This window comes from Amblyraja radiata, chromosome 5 (assembly GCF_010909765.2).
Source record: "Amblyraja radiata isolate CabotCenter1 chromosome 5, sAmbRad1.1.pri, whole genome shotgun sequence".
In the NCBI taxonomy this organism is placed as follows: domain Eukaryota; kingdom Metazoa; phylum Chordata; class Chondrichthyes; order Rajiformes; family Rajidae; genus Amblyraja; species Amblyraja radiata.
In genome coordinates this window covers 4,627,775-4,648,392 of record NC_045960.1, presented here as the reverse complement: position 1 = coordinate 4,648,392, position 20,618 = coordinate 4,627,775, and the positions used below count along the sequence as shown (strand labels likewise).

At 46.1% G+C, this 20,618-nt stretch overlaps 1 protein-coding gene across 2 annotated transcripts in view; it reads right to left on the bottom strand.

Moving 5' to 3' along the window:
- tmem87b (transmembrane protein 87B) overlaps positions 1-19,999 on the bottom strand; it is a 53,416-nt gene extending 33,417 nt beyond the window's left edge. Inside the window, exons 1-2 of one of the 2 annotated variants that reach the window (XM_033020528.1) lie at positions 19,858-19,999; positions 9,296-9,356 (exon numbers count right to left, since the gene is read on the bottom strand). In XM_033020528.1, coding sequence (XP_032876419.1) covers positions 9,296-9,356; positions 19,858-19,989 — 193 coding nt within the window. In that variant the 5' untranslated portion in view covers positions 19,990-19,999. Of the gene's footprint in view, positions 1-9,295; positions 9,357-19,829 lie in introns of both variants that reach the window. The other variant, XM_033020529.1, reaches the window with a different exon arrangement.
- Positions 20,000-20,618: the final 619 nt, after the last annotated feature.

Sequence of the window (20,618 nt, the reverse complement as noted above, 5' to 3'; positions counted from 1 at the left end):
GTAGCACGGGATTACATGGTACCCGTGGCGGGGCGGGACTCCTACATAAATCATAGAACGACAGAGTATGGATAAAATATTTATTCCAAAAACCCTGTGAAAAAGTTTACCGATTAGTCCCACTGCTCTCCAGCTCTTTGTCCTCAAGTATTCGCCTACAGGATAAAGTCATGATGATATCTATAGCCAGAATGCAAACAAACTAGGAGTTAGTTTAAAAATAAAGTGTCACATATTTGTCAGATACGTGGCAAAAATCTCTCTTCCCGGTGGTCACAGCCTTTGTAATTCAGTTGCCCTCTCTGTGAGGAAGAGCTTTTGAATATTTCTAAAGTAGTAGATAGATTCTCGATGCAAGGGGGTGAAAGATGAGCAGGAAGTAACTGCAGATACTGGTTTATATTGAAGATCAAGTCAAGTCAAGTTTATTTGTCACATACACATACGAGATGTGCAGTGAAATGAAAATGGCAATGCTCACGGACTTTTGTGCAAAAAGACAAACAACCAAACAAACTATAAACACAATCATAAACACACATATTCTTTTACATAATAAATAATGGAAGGAAAAACATTCAGTAGACAAACAAAATGCGGGAGTAACTCAGCAGACCAGGCAACATCTCTGGTGAAAAGGAATTTGCAACGTTTCAGGTTCGGAACCCTTCTTCAAACTGGAGCCTGCAGTCGGATTCTAACCCGAAATGTCACCTCTTGCTTTTCTCCAAAGATGTTGCCTGACCCTCTGAGTTACTCCAGTATGTTGTGAAAGAAATCTTAATCTCTGCCAAAGCTTAGATCACAACCAGTTTGGCCTTGATTTTATTGATTGACAGAGCAGATTCAAGCAGGCAATTGACCTACCCTTGCTCCTAATTCATAGATATGTAGTAAAAATCTTGTTCAAAATTGGACATCTTAAATCAAAACGTGAAAGGGGTTCATCTGCCAACTACATGGTACTTGAAAGTTAGAGACATAGAAATGTACATAATAATGGAACAAAGCAAGGGCAGTCATGTTTAGCTAGACAATGTACACATATTAGAGTCATAAAATCAGAGCGCTTTACAGCCAGGACACAGGTCCTTCAGCCCATCTTGTGCAAGTAGATCAAGTTGGTATACTGGGCCTAGCCCTATTTGCCTGCATTTGGCACATCCCTCTCTGAATCCTTCGTTTCCATATATCTGTCCATATTATAGGTCATGATTTTATTCACTTGCATAGCATCCTCTAATACAGTGACGGCCAGAGTGGCACAGCTGTAGAGTTGCTGCCTTACAGCACTTGCAGCGCCGGAGACCCGAATGCGGGTGCTGTCTGTACGGAGTTTGTACGTTCTCCCCGTGACCGCGTGGGTTTGCTCCGAGATCTTCGGTTTCCTCCCACACTCCAACGATGTATAGGTTTTTAGGTTAATTGACTTGGTATTTGTGTAAACTGTCCCTAGTGTACGTCGGACAGTGTTAGTGTGCAGGGATCGCTGGTCGGTGTGGACTCGGTGGGCCGAAGTCCCTGTTTCCACGCTGTTTCTCTAAACTAAAGAAAGAAAATAACAAAAAACAAAACCTTGCTCTAGATATGGACTGAGTGTAAAAGTTGTCCCCAAGGCCCCTCTTAAATCTCTATGCCCCCTAGTTTCAGAATCCTCCACCCTGAGAAACATACTGAGAATGTTCATCTGCTCCTCAAGATCTTGTACACCTCAATAAGGTCACCCTTCTGCCTCCAACGTTCCCTGCTATCCAGCCTCACTCTATAACTCAAGGCCAAGTAACATCATGGCGAATCTCCTTTGCACCCTTTCCAACATAATGACATCATAGGGATGACAGGTGGCACAATGGGCTAAGTGTTCAGCTGGTAAGGTAGCCGGTTCGAATCCCGCTTGGAGTGCATACTGTCGTTGTGTCCTTGGGCAAGACACTTCACCCACCTTTGCCTGTGTGTGAATGTGTGTGAGTGATTCGTGGTGGTCGGAGGGGCCGTAGGCGCAGATTGGCAGCCACGCTTCCGTCAGTCTGCCCCAGGGCAGCTGTGGCTACAGAAGTAGCTTACCACCACCGAGTGTGACTGAGGAGTGAATGAATAATGCGATGTAAAGCGCCTTGAGTATTAGAAAGGCGCTATATAAATCCCATCCATTATTATTATTATCCTTCCAAAAGGGTGGCACGGTGGCGCAACAGTAGAGTTGCTGCCCTACAAAACCGGAGACCCGGGATCAATCCTGACTGCGGGTGCAGTCTACACGGAGTTTGCACGTTCTCCCCGTGACCGCGTCGTTTTTTTCAGGGTGCTCCAATTTCTTCCCACATACCAAAGACTGCAGGTTTGGAATTTGAGTGGCTTCGGTAAACTACCCCTCATGTGTGGGATGCGAAGCTGGGATAACATAGAACTAGTGTATGGGTGACCATTGGTCGACACGGACTCAGTGGGCAGGAGGGGCTGTTTCCACACTGCATCTCTAAACTAAGCTAAGCTTGGGCAACCATATCTGCTATCCAAAGTGTAATGTTGCAAACGACTTCATCACAATGTCCCAACATTCATACGCAATACACTTCCCGTAAAGAAGCTTCAAGGGCTTGTCAGAGGGCTGCCCTAAATTAACGATATTCCAAAAACACTTCCTTAATTATGGTTTAATAACTGCGAAAAAATGTATACTTAAATTCTGAAAAAAGATAACAGTTCCCACAGTGAAGATGTGGATCACAGAAATGACCGAGACACTACATTTAGAATAAATAAGGCTTGTTTTGTCCGACAAATCAGATAAATTTTCCAAAATATGGTCTCCTTTCATTGAATTTCTTCAACAACGAATGGTTGAACACAAATTCAAAACCGACGCTAGGGTCGGGTGAGCGGGCGCAGGGAAGGGCAGTGGGATATATCTCTGCTTTTTTTTTTCCACTTATTCGTTAGTTCAGGGGTTTTTCTTTTTTCTTTTTCGTATCTTTTTCGAAATCCTTTCTTTTCTTTTTCCTTTCTTCTTCCTTTCCCTTCTTTCCTTTTTTCTTTTTTCCCGATTTACTTATTAGTTTATAAAATGTTAAAACTGAAGCCAGGGCTCTCGCTTAACTTTTTTTCCCTGTTGCCAGCCGGGCAACCTTGGCAGCTTTTTAGGTTGCCAAATGACAGTTTAGGTGGTCATTTAAGACGGCTTGCATGACGCGTGCGATAATGTGCTCGGACGAAGTGCATAGTTACCAGTCGGAATTATACTCAATGAAGCATTCACATATTATTTCTGCTTCAAATAAACTTACAAACTAAACATATTCACCAATCAAGACATGATATATCCCACAATGACATGCAGCAAAATTATAAGACAGTATCTCAACTCTTTTTACACATTGCAATTAATGCAATTTCTATTAGTTCTTTCCACTTCCAAACAAAAATGTGGTTGGATTATTCAGCGTATGATCAACCTGTGTCAATAAATCCTGGACCATGGTAACATATATGCGTACATATAGTTGTGAATGTTGCTCATTAAATAACTACAGTACTGATACTCCATATTAAGAGCATTGATTTGCCGTTAAAATGAATTCTGTAATAACGTGTCAACAACAGCAGTGACAATCGAACACTGCGGTTTTAATGTTTCACGTGTTCACAATTTAATTAATCCATCTGTATGTAATAATAACATTGGGAATTAAAACACATTTGATTGCACTCCGTTATCAAACATAGTCAATGTTCGCTCTGAAGACATTCCCAGGACAATAGAGTCAGGGAGGGGTGTGTGTGTGAATCAGTGCGGGGTGGATAGATGGGGGGGGGGGGGGTTAGAAGGCAGTCGGTGCAGAATGGATGGGTTGAGGCAGGTGAATCAGTACATGTTGGTTGGAGTAGGTAAAATTGTGAGGGGAGAGCACGGTGGATGTCAGTGGTGTTGAATGGGGGGGTTCAGTACGGGATGGATGGGGGTAGACAAAAGTGCTGGAGAAACTCAGCGGGTGAGGCAGCATCTATGGAGCGAAGGAAATAGGCAACGTTTTGGGTCGAGACCCTTCTTCAGACTGTTCCCCCCTTTCTTCTTGAATGAGAGGATCAGTACAGGATGGATGGGGGGGGGGGAGAAGATCAGTGCAGGATGAATGGGGAGGGGGGGGTCAGTACAGTGTGGATCGGAGGGTCTGTTCAGGATGAATGGAGGATCATTACAGGGTGAATGAGGGGAAGGTGCAGGGTAAATGGAGGGTGGGTCAGTAGGGGATGAATGCGTGGTTGGAGATCGCTTCCAACATTGAAGCGTAGACATTGCCCCCTCACGTCCACTAAGAGCGATTGTGCCCGCAGGAAATATGCGGCCAGCAACAGCTGGGCCACATCCGCGATAGTGAATGGCCAGGTGAAGTGGCATGCACCAAAGATAAGGGGAATGGTGCGGACACCATACGTTCGTGGCAGTCAACGAGGGCCCCCGCTTACCAGAACGCGTGTCTGCTCCTGACAGGGGCAAAACACTGACGTTTCAGGTTCAGAACCCTTCTTCAAACTGGAGCCTGAAGTCGGGTTCCAACCCAAAACGTCACCTATTGCTTTTCTCCAAAGATGTTGCCTGACCCTCTGAGTTACTGCAGCATGTTGTGAAAGATGACGTGTACGCCAAAACATAGATTCCACTCCTGACTGGGTCAAAACGCTGACTTCCGCCCCCGTGTCCACCAGGAATCTGAGCCCCCAGCACCGGTCCCAAGCATACATGTGATGGATCTTGCCGACCACCGCGGTGACTACCGGCGGCCGGCCCCAGCGCTTCCCAGAAACGAACATGGCAGGCGGCATTGGCGGGCCGCTGAACTCCCAGCGTCGGTGGGAGAAACACCACATTCTTTTGTCTGCTTCTTCCGTAGACAGAGGCTCAGCAGAGCCTCTGGTGGGAGCGGCCCTTGGCCATTGCGCCTTCCAGGGGGCTGTGGACACTCGATCCAGCGCGCCCACTTCCTGCTGCCTGGCCAGCCACAGCTCGTCGGCACGCTCCGCTCCGCTAGCTGCAGGGGGTCATCGAAGCTCGCCCCTGAGGGCAGCAGGCAGATTTTGTTCAGCATCTGCTGGAGCAACACGTACTCAAACAACAAACAGGGTCGAAGGGCCAATGCTTTTTTTAATGTTTTTATGTTTTATGTTTTTCTATGTTCTGGAGAAATGATCTGAATTATTTTTCTGAATAAAGATCCTGATAGGAAACTACAAAAATTACTATAACATCAGTCAAGTATACATTGTTTTAAGGTGGAAAACACAAAAATATGTATAACACAGTAAAGAGTATATGGCCAAGAGTACATCACTTAGACCATGATACTTGTTCTACGAGTGATAAAGGTACCTATCAGGATCTTTATTCAGACAAACTATTCAGCACAAAAGTAAAATGTTGCAGATACTGGAAACCTGAAGCATAAACAGGAAATGACAAAAAGATATAGCACGCCAAGCACCTTTCTTGGCCAGAGAAACATCATCAACTTCTGTATTTATATTCCTATCTCTAACATTTTCACTCCCTCCTCTCCTCTCTGATCAGGCAAAAGGTATAGAAGTGTGAAAACGCACACCTCCAGATGTAGGGACAGATTCTTCTCAGCTGTTATCAGGCAACTGAATCATCCTACCCCAGGGCCGGATTTAGATGAAGCTATTTCACTTGTGAGCCCCCCACACTCCCCCACCCCCACGACTAGCGGACCATGACTACCCGTGAAGAGAGAGTGGACGCTGGCACGAATTGGTTGCCGCTGCTCCCTCTTCACACTGTGTTTTTGATTTTCTGTTTTTGGAATGAATTCTGTTTTTAATTTGTGTCTCTGTGATGTCTTTATTACTTATTTTATTCTGATTATATGTTTTACTATGTAAGGTGTCCTTGAGATTTTGTATGAAAGGCGCCCATTAAATATAAAATTTATTATTATTATTACCCGACAGTGACAGTGTGACACTTTTAGATCCTGCTGTATGTTGTCATTAAACACTTGGTTTTAAAATACATATTGGATTCGCCGCGGATGCTTTACCTGGATCACCGTTTGAAGCTCCGAAGTGTTGGGCCTGCTGCTTCAACATCATGGAGCTGTGGTTTGCGGAGCTCCCAGCCTCGGGCCGCGCTGATTTTAATATCGCGGAGCGCTGGGAACCCTTTGCCGAGGGCCGCCAGCGTGAATCTCTGCCCAGCTCAGCCTGTGGATTTCGGTAGCCGCGGTCTCCGGTAGGAAGTGGCCGATTCGGAAGTCCAAGCCGCTGAGAATGTTCTCCCGTTCCGACGTCGGATGGTGACCCCCAAATTTAAATGTACCAATGGACATGAGGGGGGGGGGGGGGGGGTCCAAGAGGGGGGGGTCGAAAGCGGATCATCAATGGGGGCGAGGACTCCTTCCCATGAAAGAACGGTGTGAAGCGGAGGCGGAGGCGACGGAAGAAGAGCTCCAAATCACGGCGGGTGCGGAACTCATTGAGGTGGGGACGGAGGGGAACAAAGGTGAGGCCTCTGCTGAGAACAGACCGTTCGGTATCTGAGAGGGGGAGGTCAGGGGGGATTGTGAACACAATGCAGGGATGGGGGTTGGGGCCGGAGGAAGGCAGGTGAGTGGACTGAGGCCGAGGCGATGTCTGGTGGAGGGGTGGTGGGTATCCAGAGGGTAGGGGGTTATGAGGACTGTAGTGTGGGTGGGAAAGAGCTGGGGTCACATTGTAGGCTACCACAATCAGAGAGCAGTGCTGAACTACTATCCACCTCACTGGTGAACCTCGGACTATCCTTGATCGGACTTTGCTGGCTTTACCTAGCACTAAACGTCATCCCCTTATCATGTACAGTAGCTTGCAAAAGTATTCATACCCCTTGAACTTTTCCACATTTTGTCACGTTACAACCACAAACGTAAATGTATTTTATTGGGATTTTATGTGATAGACCAACACAAAGTGGCGCATAATTGTGAAGTGGAAGGAAAATGATACATGGTTTTCAAATTTTTTTACAAATAAAAAACTGAAAAGTGTGGCGTGCAAAAGTATTCAGCCCCCTTTACTCTGATACCCCTAAATAAAATCCAGTGCAACCAATTGCCTTCAGAAGTCACCTAATTAGTAAATAGAGTCCACTTGTGTGTAATCGAATCTCAGTATAAATACAGCTGTTCTGTGAAGGCCTCAGAGGTTTGTTAGAGAACATTAGTGAACAAACAGCATCATGAAGCCCAAGGAACACACCAGACAGGTCAGGGATAAAGTTGTGGAGAAGTTTAAAGCAGGGTTAGGTTATAAAAAAGTATCCCAAGCTTTGAACATCTCACAGAGCACTGTTCAATCCATCATCCAAAAATGGAAAGAGTATGGCACAACTGCAAACCTACCAAGACATGGCCGTCCACCTAAACTGACAGGCCGGGCAAGGAGAGCATTGATCAGAGAAGCAGCCATGGTAACTCTGGAGGAGCTGCAGAGATCCACAGCTCAGGTGGGAGAATCTGTCCATAGGACAACTATTAGTCGTGCACTCCACAAATCGGGCCTTTATGGAAGAGTGGCAAGAAGAAAGCCATTGTTGAAAAAAAGCCATAAGAAGTCCCGTTTGCAGTTTGCCACAAGCCATGTGGGGAACACAGCAAACATGTGGAGGAAGGTGCTCTGGTCAGATGAGACCAAAATTGAAGTTTTTGGCCTAAATGCAAAACGCTATGTGTGGCGGAAAACTAACACTGCACATCACCCTGAACACACCATCTCCACTGTGAAACATGGTGGTGGCAGTATCATGCTGTGGGGATGCTTTTCTTCAGCAGGGAAAGGGAAGCTGGTCAGAGTTGATGGGAAGATGGATGGAGCCAAATACAGGGCAATCTTGGAAGAAAACCTGTTAGAGTCTGCAAAAGACTTGAGGCTGGGGCAGAGGTTCACCTTCCAGCAGGACAATGACCCTAAACATACAGCCATAGCTACAATGGAATGGTTTAGATCAAAGCATATTCATGTGTTAGAATGGCCCAGTCAAAGTCCAGACCTAAATCCAATTGAGAATCTCTGGCAAGACTTGAAAATTGCTGTTCACAGACGCTCCCCATCCAATCTGACTGAGCTTGAGCAATTTTGCAAAGAAGAATGGGCAAAAATTTCAGTCTCTAGATGTGCAAAGCTGGTAGAGACATACCCCAAAAGACTTGCAGCTGTAATTGCAGTGAAAGGTGGTTCTACAAAGTATTGACTCAGGGGGGCTGAATACTTTTGCACGCCACACTTTTCAATTTTTTATTTGTAAAAAAATTTGAAAACCATGTATCATTTTCCTTCCACTTCACAATTATGCACCACTTTGTGTTGGTCTATCACATAAAATCCCAATAAAATACATTTACGTTTGTGGTTGTAACGTGACAAAATGTGGAAAAGTTCAAGGGGTATGAAAACTTTTGCAAGCCACTGTATCTATGCACTGTAAATGGCTGGATTGTAATCATGGATTGTCTTTCTGCTGACTGGATAGCACGCAACAAAAGCTTTTCATTGTACTTCGGTACACGTGGCAATAAACTAAACTGAACCTTAAACTACTCTTCTGAGACAAAAGAGACCGGAAAGGTTGGGATCTGGAGTTACAAACATCTGGTGAAGGAACTCAGCAGGTCAAGCAGCATCCGTGGATGGAAAGGAATAAGTATCGATGAAGAGTGTTGCGGGCAGAAATGTCAAGCATTCCTTTCCCGCCACAAATAGTTTTCAACCCGTTCCTCCAGTTAGTTGCTCCACTCTTCTGTGGACAGGTCAAAACTTTACATTTTGCCAAACAGAGCCAACAGAGTATTCCCGTTGCGCCATACACCGCCAAAATCTCAGTGAACACCCCTTCTAAGTATTTAATACACCAAAGTAATAAGAAGTGTACGGAGTAATCGCTGATCAGTGGGCTGTCGGGCTTGTTTCCACACTATAACTCTAAAGTCTAAAGAAAGCAATCCTTTTACCTCAGATAAATGAAGTGCTAATTAAAAGCAACTTTGAATTTAAACCCGCAATCTAACATTAATTTTATAAAATATTTAATTTATAGTTTCACAGCATATTGAGGAAACTACTAAAGTAAGCTAAAAACAGGCAGAAGATCCCATTTCAGAGTTTGTGTTTTATTTTTTATTGCTCAAGAGATTGAGGTTTTCTTTAAAAAATAGCAAAGAAAAAAAGGTTGCCACATCTGCGCACACGATTAACTGCAGTTAACGTCTAAACTATGTGCCTGGGAAATAGATTTTTAAACAGAACTTACCTTGAAGTGCTATATCTGTGTTGTTAAACATTGTTTTTGTAAACACGAGAGGTTTATGGCTCTGAAAATAAAAGAATAAGCATGGGTGAGATAAGTTTAAGAGTGCTTGTTGAATTGTGTTAGAACACACATACTCTATTCCAAATAAGAACAAAATAGTTATAAACAGCCTGTCTCACTTAGGCTATTTTTTAGGCCACTACAGGCGACTAGGCTGTCGCCACATGGTCGCCTGTATGGTCATGAGTAGTCTCCTCAGTCGCCCAATGAGTCGGAGCGTCTTTCTGGTCGCCGCTGGATTTTCAACATGTTGAAAAAATTTCGGCGACAGTGGGATTGACGCCAATGAGCGTAGCTCGACTTCCCCTGACGTAGGTGCTGTCGTAGTTGTCGCCAGGTTAACGTAGGTTGTCGCCGGTGCTGAATGTTTTTTTTTGTTATTAAAGTAAATATTCTATTTCAAATTTTATGTTGAAGGGGGCCCAGTCGCCGGTTTTTCGGCGACCTGCTACGACTATGACAGTCGCTGGCAGTCGCCTAAAAATAGCCGATGTGGAACAGACCCGCAAGGCACCGCAAAATGTACAAACACTTATACCAAGGAATAGGTGATGTTTCGGGTCAAGATCCTTCTTCAAATGTTACCTATTCTTTTTCTCCAGGAGGGTGGCATGGTGGCGCAGCGGTCGAGATGCTACCTTACAGTGTCAGAGATCCAGGTTCGATCCTGACTACAGGAGCTGTCTGTACGGAGTGTGTACGTTCTCCCCGTGACCGCTTGTGTTTTCTTTGGGTTCTCCGGTTTCCACCCACACATCCAAAGATGTACAGGTTTGGAGGTTAATTGGCATCAGTAAAAAGTAGGATAGTGTTAATATGCAGGGGTCGCTGGTCGACACAGTCCATGCTGTATCTCTAAACTAAACTCAAAAGATGCTGTCTGACCCACTCAGTTAATCCAGCACTTTGTATCTATCTTCAGTTTAATCCAGCATCTGCAGTTCCTTCCTAAACTTATACCTGCAGCCTTACACTTCCTGTAACATTGCTGGAATCTTATTATTCCAAACTGTGAAATTACTTTTCTGAAAATTATTCTTCATGATCAAGTGCCTTATATCCAGATCTGACCTGTGCTTGACACTAACCACATGGCCACTGAAGTTCTGCAAAGCTTTGGTTTGTCATCCAATATAGCTGGTTGAATGCTGATACTCATGATTAATGCAAAGTGCTGACTCCACTTCAGATCAGATCTACTCACTCATAACCTGGTACATTTTTCAATCCACCATTACAATAAGCCTGGAACCAATTCATTCTGGTTCTTTTAAGATCAGAGAAGGGAATGAGAGCACCAGCAGGAATACCTATAAATGAGTTCCCAACCTGGTGAAGCTGCAACACAAAACGACATCTAAACAATGACAATGTAAGACAACACCAAAGGATCCAATAACTAACGGATTAAATCAAAGCTCTGAAGTCTTGCCATGTTTACCGGTGAGGCAAATGCAATGTTAGCATTTATTTCGAGAAAATAAAAACAGGGATGCAAGGCTGAGACTTTATAAGGCACATAAGACTTTATATGGTCGGATCACATTTGGAGTATTGTGAGCAGCTTTGGGCCGTATATTTGAGGATGGACATGCTGGCATTGGGGAGGGTCAATAGACAAAAGACAATAGGTGCAGGAGTAGGCCATTCGGCCCTTCGAGCCAGCATCGCCATTCAATGTGATCATGGCTGAGTGTATTCATGTGATCATGGCTTTCCATTCAGTGGAGTTGGAATCTGGAGTCAGAAATGCTGGAAACACTCAACAGGTCAGGCAGCATCTCTGGATCAGGTAATGTTTCGGGTCTAGGATCCTTCATCAGAACTTATAACTTTGAGGGAAGAGATTTAAATGTTTTAGAAAAATGGTAACTGACTTACATTGGGTAGGCAGGAACTGCAGATGCTGGTTTAAACCAAAGATAGACACAAAATGCTGGAGTAACTCAGTGGGAGAGGCAGCATCTCTGGATAGAAGGAATGGGTGACGTTTTGGGTCGAGTCTGTAGAAGGGTCTCGACCAGAAACACCACCCATTTCTTCTATCTAGCGGGCAGTGAAGAAAGCAAATGGTATGTTAGCATTCATAGCAAAAGGATTTGAGTATAAGAGCAGGGAGGTTCTACTGCAGTTGTACAGGGTCTTGGTGAGACCACACCTGGAGTATTGCGTACAGTTTTGGTCTCCTAATCTGAGGAAAGACATTCTTGCCATAGAGGGAGTACAGAGAAGGTTCACCAGACTGATTCCTGGGATGGCAGGACTTTCATATGAAGAAAGACTGGATAGACTCGGCTTGTACAAGCTAGAATTTAGAAGATTGAGGGGGGATCTTATAGAAACTTACAAAATTCTTAAGGGGTTGGACAGGCTAGATGTAGGAAGATTATTCCCGATGTTGGGGAAGTCCAGAACTAGGGGTCACAGTTTAAGGGTAAGAGGGAAGTCTTTTAGGACCGAGATGAGAAAATAATTTTTTACACAGTGGTGAATCTGTGGAATTCTCTGTCACAGAAGGTAGTTGAGGCCAGTTCATTGGCTATATTTAAGAGGGAGTTAGATGTGGCCCATGTGGCTAAAGGGATCAGGGGGTATGGAGAGAAGGCAGGTACAGGATATCGAGTTGGATGATCAGCCATGATCATATTGAATGGCGGTGCAGGCTCGAAGGGCCGAATGGCCTAGTCCTGCACTTAACCATATAACAATTACAGCACGGAAACAGGCCATCTTGGCCCTACAAGTCCGTGCCGAACAACTTATTTCCCTTAGTCCCACCTGCCTGCACTCATACCATAACCCTCCATTCCCTTCTCATCCATATGCCTATCCAATTTATTTTTAAATGATACCAATGAACCTGCCGCCACCACTTCCACTGGAAGCTCATTCCACACTGCTACCACTCTCTGAGTAAAGATGTTCCCCCTCATGTTACCCCTAAGCTTCTGTCCCTTAATTCTGTCCCTTAACACTTATTTTCTATGTTTCCATGTTTCTATCCAGAGACGCTGCCTGTCCCGCTGAGTTACTCCAGCATTTTGTCTCTAACTCACTTAGGTTCTTCTGTCCCCTACTTTGGATGCCAAATGCAAAAGTCATTTAATAGCCACTTTAAAGAGACTGATACCTGGCATCGTGACTGATGCACAGACATTATGGACCAAAGGGCCTGTCCACGTGCTGTACTGTTCTATGTTCTACGTTCCAAGAAAGATGTCACCAACTCTGAACTTTTCGCTCAGTACCAAACAGAAATATTAGTTCAGGTCACAAGAATCGGGCTTGAACTGTCCATCTCAGGGATGAGAATATCATAGAATCTCAGATTCATATATGCATACAACAAGGAGACTGGCCCTTCGGCCCACCAGGCCCATGCCAGCCAACATAGAAACATAGAAAATAGGTGCAGGAGTAGGCCATTCAATATGATCATGGCTGATCATCCAACTCAGTATCCTGTACCCGTCTTCTCTCCATATCCCCCGATCCCTTTAGCCACAAGGGCCACATCGAACTCCCTCTTAAATATAGCCAATGAACTGGACTCAACTACTTTCTGTGGTAGACAAAAGTGTTGGAGAAACTCAGCGGGTGCAGCAGCATCTATGGAGCGAAGGAAATAGGCAACATTTTGGGTCGAAACCCTCCTTCAGAGTAGAGAATTCCACAGATTCACCACTGTGTGAATTTTTTTCTTCTCATCTCGGTCATAAAAGACTTCCCCCTTATCCTTACACTGTGACCCCTTGTTCTGGACTTCCGCAACATCGGGAACAATCTTCCTGCATCTAGCCTGTCCAACCCCTTAAGAATTTGGTACGTTTCTATAAGATCCCCCCTCAATCTTCTAAATTCTAGCGAGTACAAGCCGAGTCTATTCAGTCTTTCTTCATATGAAAGTCCTGACATCCCAGGAATCAGTCTGGTGAACCTTCACTGTACTCCCTCTATGGCAAGAATGTCTTTCCTCAGATTAGGAGACCAAAACTGTACACAATACTCCAGGTGTGGTCTCACCAAGGCCCTGTACAATCCCCCATCTATAGTAATCCTACAGTAAACCAAACTTCTGTTCTCAACATCAACTCCAACTTTGCCACATCACTAAGGATGAAAATATTAAAATGATTTAAAGTGCAAAAATCACCACCTCGTGATCTTGATATGAATCATTCTTTACTTTCGACTTTAGACTTCAGAGATAGTGTGGAACGGGTCAGCCCACCAAGACCACGCTGACCAGTGTATATTCTATACACTGGGGACAATCTAACAATTTTACTGAGGGCAATTAATCAACAAACCTGCACGTCTTTGGAGTGTGGGAGGAAACCGAAGCACCCGGGGAAACCCACGAGGTCACGGGGAGAACATGCAAACAGCACCTGCAGTCAGGATGGACCCCGGGTCTCTGGCGCTGCAAGGCAGCAACTCTACCGCTGCACCACTCCTATCTACATGACAGGTAGAAAGTTACTTATCTGTTGTCAAAGACACATAGATAGGCAACAGCCTAAGTGGTGCAGAAGTACTGAATTACAAAGATGTTGTTATCAGATAAAACAAATGGGATAAACTATGGCAAGTGGATTTCAATATGGGAAAATGTGGGGTCATCAAGATGTGACCAAAAGCAGAATACATTCAAAAAGCAGTGCCCTTCCAAACAGATTAGTTTAGTTTAGATGAGTGAAACAGGCCCTTCTGCCCACCAAGTGCACGCCAACCAGCAAATCAACACTACCCCTACACACACAAGGGATAATTTTACATTTTATAGCAAGCCAATTAACCCACAAACCTGAACGTCTTTGGAGTGTGGGATGAAACCGAAGATCTCAGAGAAAACCCAGGCAGTTCACAGGGAGAACGTTCAAACTTCGTACAGACAGCACCTGAAGTCAGGATCGAAACCTGGTCTCTGGCGCGATAAGGCAGTATCTCATCCGCTAACCCCTTGAATTGTTAACCAATCTTGTTAACGATCTCGATTTTGTATGCAACTCCCTCATCTGAAATTTAACAGGCCTCAAATAGAATTATTTTCTTCTCTTTCTCAATTCCCCTTTATGTTGGCGATGGATTAGTAACTGATATTGTGGTACTGCAAGCCTGCACACTCCCATAGCTACTTTGACTGCACTTTGCCCACCAGGCTACTTAAAGGGTCTCCATTATTAAATGTGGATCCGAAGAAGGGTCTCGACTCAAAACATCACCTATTCCTTTTCTCCAGAGATGCTGCCTGTACCGCTGAGCTTTTCCTGACCATCTTCGGTATAAACCAGCATCTGCAGTTGCTTCCTGCACATTTTGTGTGTCGGTTGTCTCGATTACAACACTTTCCACAGCCTTGTATTTGACATGTCTTTTTTCTGGATTCATCAATGCTCTCAACCATGTTTCATCTCCACCATTCTGCTTTCATTCGCTCTCCTCCCACTCAGTACAAAAATATTCCTCTTAAACTCACCATCCGTTCCACAGTGGACACATTTAACAGAACTTCCTCCTCCATTCCAACACCTCCATGAATGACACCACCAGACATATCTTCCCCATCCTATTTCATCAATCCCAAGACTGTTCCCCCTGACGACATCATGTCTGACTCTGCCATCTATACATAAAAGTCTCATCATGTATGTATGTATGTTCCTGAAAAAGAGCTAAAACGGTACACAATAACGCAACAACTTTCGGGGCGCCTTACTCACCCTTCACCTTGGGGTGTGCAGTAGCAAGTTTTGTCCCATTTGACAAAGTAATTCCCGTAAAAAAAACTTTAATTTACTTCTTGCCGGGCCCCCCTCAGTCTGTACTTGACTGGCGTCACAAAGGGTACCCAACGGGTCCTCAGCCGCGCCTGCGCAGTTGGGAGAAGGTTTCCGGGCCCGGTATCCGCGCGTGCGCAGTTGGGGGGAGGGTCGCCGGGCCCACCGCCATTTTCAGATCGCCATTTTGATCTGGTGTCACAACGGAGACCAAATGGGTCCACAGGTCGTCTAGTCTCCACTATAATTCAGAGTAGCAAATTAATGTACCACTGCCAATTTACAACAGGTTCACCACCACCAATTTCCCAGCAACTGTATTCGGCTTGTACTCGCTAGAATTTAGAAGATTGAGGGGGGATCTTATAGAAACTTACAAAATTCTTAAGGGGTTGGACAGGCTAGATGCAAGAAGATTGTTCCTGATGTTGGGGAAGTCCAGAACAAGGGGTCACATTTTAAGGATAAGGGGGAAGTCTTTTAGGACCGAGATGAGAAAATAATTTTTTACACAGAGAGCTGTGAATATCTGGAATTCTCTGCCACAGAAGGTAGTTGAGGCCAGTTCATTGGCTATATTTAAGAGTGAGTTAGATGTGGCCCTTGTGGCTAAAGGTAGTATGGAGAGAAGGCAGGTACAGGATATTGAGTTGCATGATCAGCCATGATTATATAGAATGGCGGTGCAGGCTCGAAGGGCCGAATGGCCTACTCCTGCACCTATTTTCTAGGTTTCTATGTTAACTGGGGGTCCGGCATCTCTTTTAATCTGGACAAAATTACGAGAACGCTCTTGATACCCCCCCCCCCCCCACCAGGTTTCCCCGAAAATGTGATGTTTGGCTGGGTAAGGTGGCCGATCACAACCTCACTGGTAGTTCTACATTGATCACTAGGTCAAATTTGCCCTCTGCGGTCAGGGCTCAGGAGCTCTAGCTCGCTGGAGCCGACAGGTCCGTTTCCATAGCAGCGTTCCGCAGTCAATCCTTACTTTAGACTTCAGAGATACTTGTCCATTGGCCTACCGAGAGGGCATCAAACAGCAATCACCCCAGCGATCAGCACAATCATACACACTATGGACAATTTACTATTTACAGAAGCCAATTAACCTACAAACCCATACATCTTTGGAGTGAGAGAGGAAACTAGAACATACGGAGAAAACCCACGTGGTCACAGGGAGAACATATAAACTCCGTGCAGCCAGAACCCGTAATCAGGATCGAACCTGGGTCTCTGGCGCTTAAGACTGCAACTCTACCGCTGCGCCACAGTGCCACCCATAGGGGGTTGAAATTGCCCCCTGCAGCCGGGGCTCTGGAACTCCGGCCCAGCCGGAGCCGGCAGATCCGTTCCCATAGCTGACCACCGAGGCCAACTTTGCGGGCTAGTATCTCGGCCCTCAATGGCCTAAGTAGACCGCCTAAGTAGACCGTTGGGACACCTTCCAGAGGCTGTGACCCCTGTTGTTCCGGCAAAAATGATAATCCTGAAAGGCTCTGGAATCAAGGGTGTGCGAAAATCAGTGGTGGTCCTTTACACTACTTTGTCTCTCATGGTGTGGCCATGAGCCCTGTTCAGAAGAGGCAATGATGAATAAAGATTACAGTTGTAAAAAGAGAGCAGACCAGGGGTCATTGAAACTAGCAACAGCTTGAACAAGTCGCAAATACTGACAGTTTATCGACTGAAACAAAGCCTTCATTCAGAGAACCTTTATAAAATAGTAAACTCAGCTGGCCGTGGAACCTTACTTTAGGAAGGATGTAAAATCATAAGGGAACAAGATTATTTCAGTATAGGAGTAGCAAGGTTCTTCTGCAGTTGTATAGGGCTCTGGTGAGACCACATCTGGAATATAGCGTACAGTTGTGGTCTCCTAATTTGAGGAAGGACATCCTTGTGATTGAGGCAGTGCAACGTAGGTTCACGAGATTGATCCCTGGGATGGCGGGACTGTCATATGAGGAAAGATTGACAAGACTAGGCTTGTATTCCCTGGAGTTTTGAAGAATGAGGGGGGATCTTATAGAAACATATAAAATTATAAAAGGACTGGTCAAGCTAGATGCAGGAAAAAATTTGAGTTGTGAATTTGTGGAATTCCCTGCCACAGAGGGCAGTGGAGGCTAAATCACTGGATGGATTTAAGAGAGAGTTAGATAGAGCTCTAAGGGCTAGTGGAATCAAGGGATATGGTGAGAAGGCAGGCTCGGGTCATTGATTGGGGACGATCAGCCATGATCACAATGAATGGCGGTGCTGGCTCAAAGGGCCGAATGGCCTCCTCCTGCACCTATTTTCTATGTTTCTTAGGGCGCAGAAAAGATTTACAAGAATAGTTTTTGGGTTGTAGGACTACAGTTACAGGGGCAGCTTACAGAGGTCAGAGCTGGGCAGTTCCTTCAGATAAAAACTCTGTTAGTAGCATATAAAATGATAAGCAGTCTGGACAGAGTGCATAGCGCGACGCTGCCCCCATTGGTGGGAACATTCAGGATTAGAGGTGAAAGGTACAAAATAACATGGAAACATGAAACTTTTTTATGCAATCTGCGGTTGGAATGAGGAATGCATTGCCTGCTGGAGGCAAGTTCCATTGTGACCTTCGAATGGGAATTGGTTCAATGTATGCTGAGGTATAAAATTGCAAGCCTTACTGGGTGCATTGGTGTGTTCTTATAATGTGGTTTCGATTGAATTGGATAAATGCAAAGAAATAAAAAGTTGCCTCGCTGTGTGTGTAATTAGAATGTTGTTCAACCCATCAACTCTACACCTACCATTGATCACACAAAATTTTCATCCCGCATTCTTATCCATTGTTTTTACGAGAGACCAAATAACCGACATACCCACAAGTTTTTGGGGTATGGGAGGAAACCGGGATAATCGGAGTAAACCTGCACGGTCACAGGGTCAACAAGCAAACTCCTCACGAACACCCAAGGTCAGAACCAAATCAGGGTGTCTGGTGCGGTGAGGCAGCGGTACTACCAGCTTCCAGGCAAACGGGACCAGCTTTAATGGGTATCGTGGTCATCATGATCTGTTAAAAGTGTTAACAAATTGCTTACTGCGGAGTTGTTTAACTAGAATGTCATGCTGATTAAATTGGATATATGTATGGGGTAGTAAAAATTGCTTAGTTGGGGGGGGGGGGGGGGGTAAATTAAAATGTTGCTTCTTCTTAAGTTCTAGGAGCAGAATTAGGCCATTCAGCCCATTAAGTCTACTCTGTCATTCGATTATGGCTCATTTATCTTTCACTCTCAACCCAATTCTCCTGCCTTCTCCCCATAACCAGTGACACCCGTACTAATCAAGAATCTGTAACAAACATTGCTGGTCGGTGCAAACTCAGTGGACTATCTGGTTGTATCTCCAAACTAAACAGTATAACATGCAGGTACATTCATTTAAAATTAAATTCAGTGATTATTTCACATGATTTCTCACGGTGTAAAGCTCAATATAGTATAGAAGCTGGGATGTAATGTTAAAATTGTACAAGGCATTGGTGAGACCAAATCTGGAGTATGGTGTACAATTTTGGTCGCCCAATTATAGGAAAGATGTCAACAAAATAGAGAGAGTACAGAGGAGATTTACTAGAATGTTGCCTGGGTTTCAACAACTAAGTTACAGAGATAGGTTGAATAAGTTAGGTCTTTATTCTCTGGAGCGCAGAAGGTTAAGGGGGGACTTGATAGAGGTCTTTAAAATGATGAGAGGGATAGACAGAGTTGATGTGATCAAGCTTTTCCCTTTGAGAATAGGGAAGATTCAAACAAGAGGACATGACTTCAGAATTAAGGGACAGGCGTTTAGGGGTAACATGAGGGGGAACTTCTTTACTCAGAGAGTGGTAGCGGTGTGGAATGAGCTTCCAGTGGAAGTGGTGGCGGCAGGTTCGTTGGTATCATTTAAAAATAAATTGGATAGGCATATGGATGAGAAGGGAATGGAGGGTTATGGTATGAGTGCAGGCAGGTGGGACTAAGGGAAAAAAGTTGTTCGGCACGGACTTGTAGGGCCGAGATGGCCTGTTTCCGTGCTGTAATTGTTATATGGTTATAAAGGGAGGCGGGTGTATGGAACAAGCTGCCAGAAGTAGTTGAGGCTGGGACTATCACAAAGGTTAAGAACCGGTTAGACCACAAAGCTGGAGAAACTTAGCGGGTGCGGCAGCATCTATGGAGCGAAGGAAATAGGCAACGTTTCTGGCCAAAACCCTTCTTCAGACGTGCGGTTGGACAGATACATGGAGAGGGCAGGTTCAGAGAGATATGGGTCTAATGGGGCTGGTGGAGATGGGACATGTTGGTCGGTGTGGGCAAGTTGATGGTGATGAGAAACAAACATTAAGGTGCCAATGCCCTCCTCCGCTTTGGGTTACGGGGCAACTTGCGAAGGTGAATGATCAATGAGACGGTGGGGAGACTGTTGACAACAACCCATCATCCCATGTCTGGACCCGAGACGTCGCCCATCCATCCCTTCTCTCCACAGATGCCGCCTGTCCCGCTGAGTTACTCCAGCACCGTGTGTGTCTGTCCTGTCAGTCAGCCTCTGCGGTTCCCCACTCACTGTCCACGGCAGCCCGGCCCCGCTCACCTGCCCGGCCCGGCCCCGCTCACCTGCCCAGCCCGGCCCCGCTCACCTGCCCAGTCCAGCCCGGCCCCGCTCACCTGCCCAGCCCGGCCCGGCCCCGCTCACCTGCCCCACCGTCTGGCTCCACGACCCGGCCTCCGGCACGGCCTGCACACAAACGTCGCCTAGGAGGAGGAGAAAGCAGAAGGCCGAGAGCAGCGGGAGAAGCAACAGGCCCCGCTTCTCTCCCGCAGACATGTTGTTGTGGCTCCGGATGCGGATCCGGCTCCTCCCCCCGGCGGACACGGACACGGACGTCAGGCCCGGCCCGGCCCGGCCCCGCTTACCCGGCAACAGGTGACGTCACGCGGCCATTGCCCGGCCTGCGCCCTGTGATTGGTCGGGCTCCGGAAGGGAGCGGGTCTACTTCACCCAGCAACAGGTGACGCCACGCGGCCTTTACCCAGACTGCGCCCTGTGATTGGTCGGTCAGAGGATGAATGCGGACTCTGGCTCACCTGGCAACCGGTGATGTCGCGCCCGCGCGCTCTGAGTGGGCAGGCCACCCGTCAGTCAACGCAAGAGGGCGGGATCTAGCTCAACTGGTGATGTCACCCCCCCCCCCCCACCTGCTCTGCGCCCAGGCATTGGTCAGGCCGCCCGTCAGTCAACGCAAGAGGGCGGGATCTAGCTCACCTGGTGATGTCACACACCCCCCCCCCCCACCTGCTCTGCGCCCAGGCGTTGGTCAGTTCGAGCATGGGGGAGGGGGGTGGCTCTAGTTTACCCGGCAACAGGTGACGTCACGCGCCCCTTATCCGGCCCTTGCCCATTTCCATGAGCCCCCACCCCTCATCCTTCTAAACTCCAGCGAGTACAGACCCAGT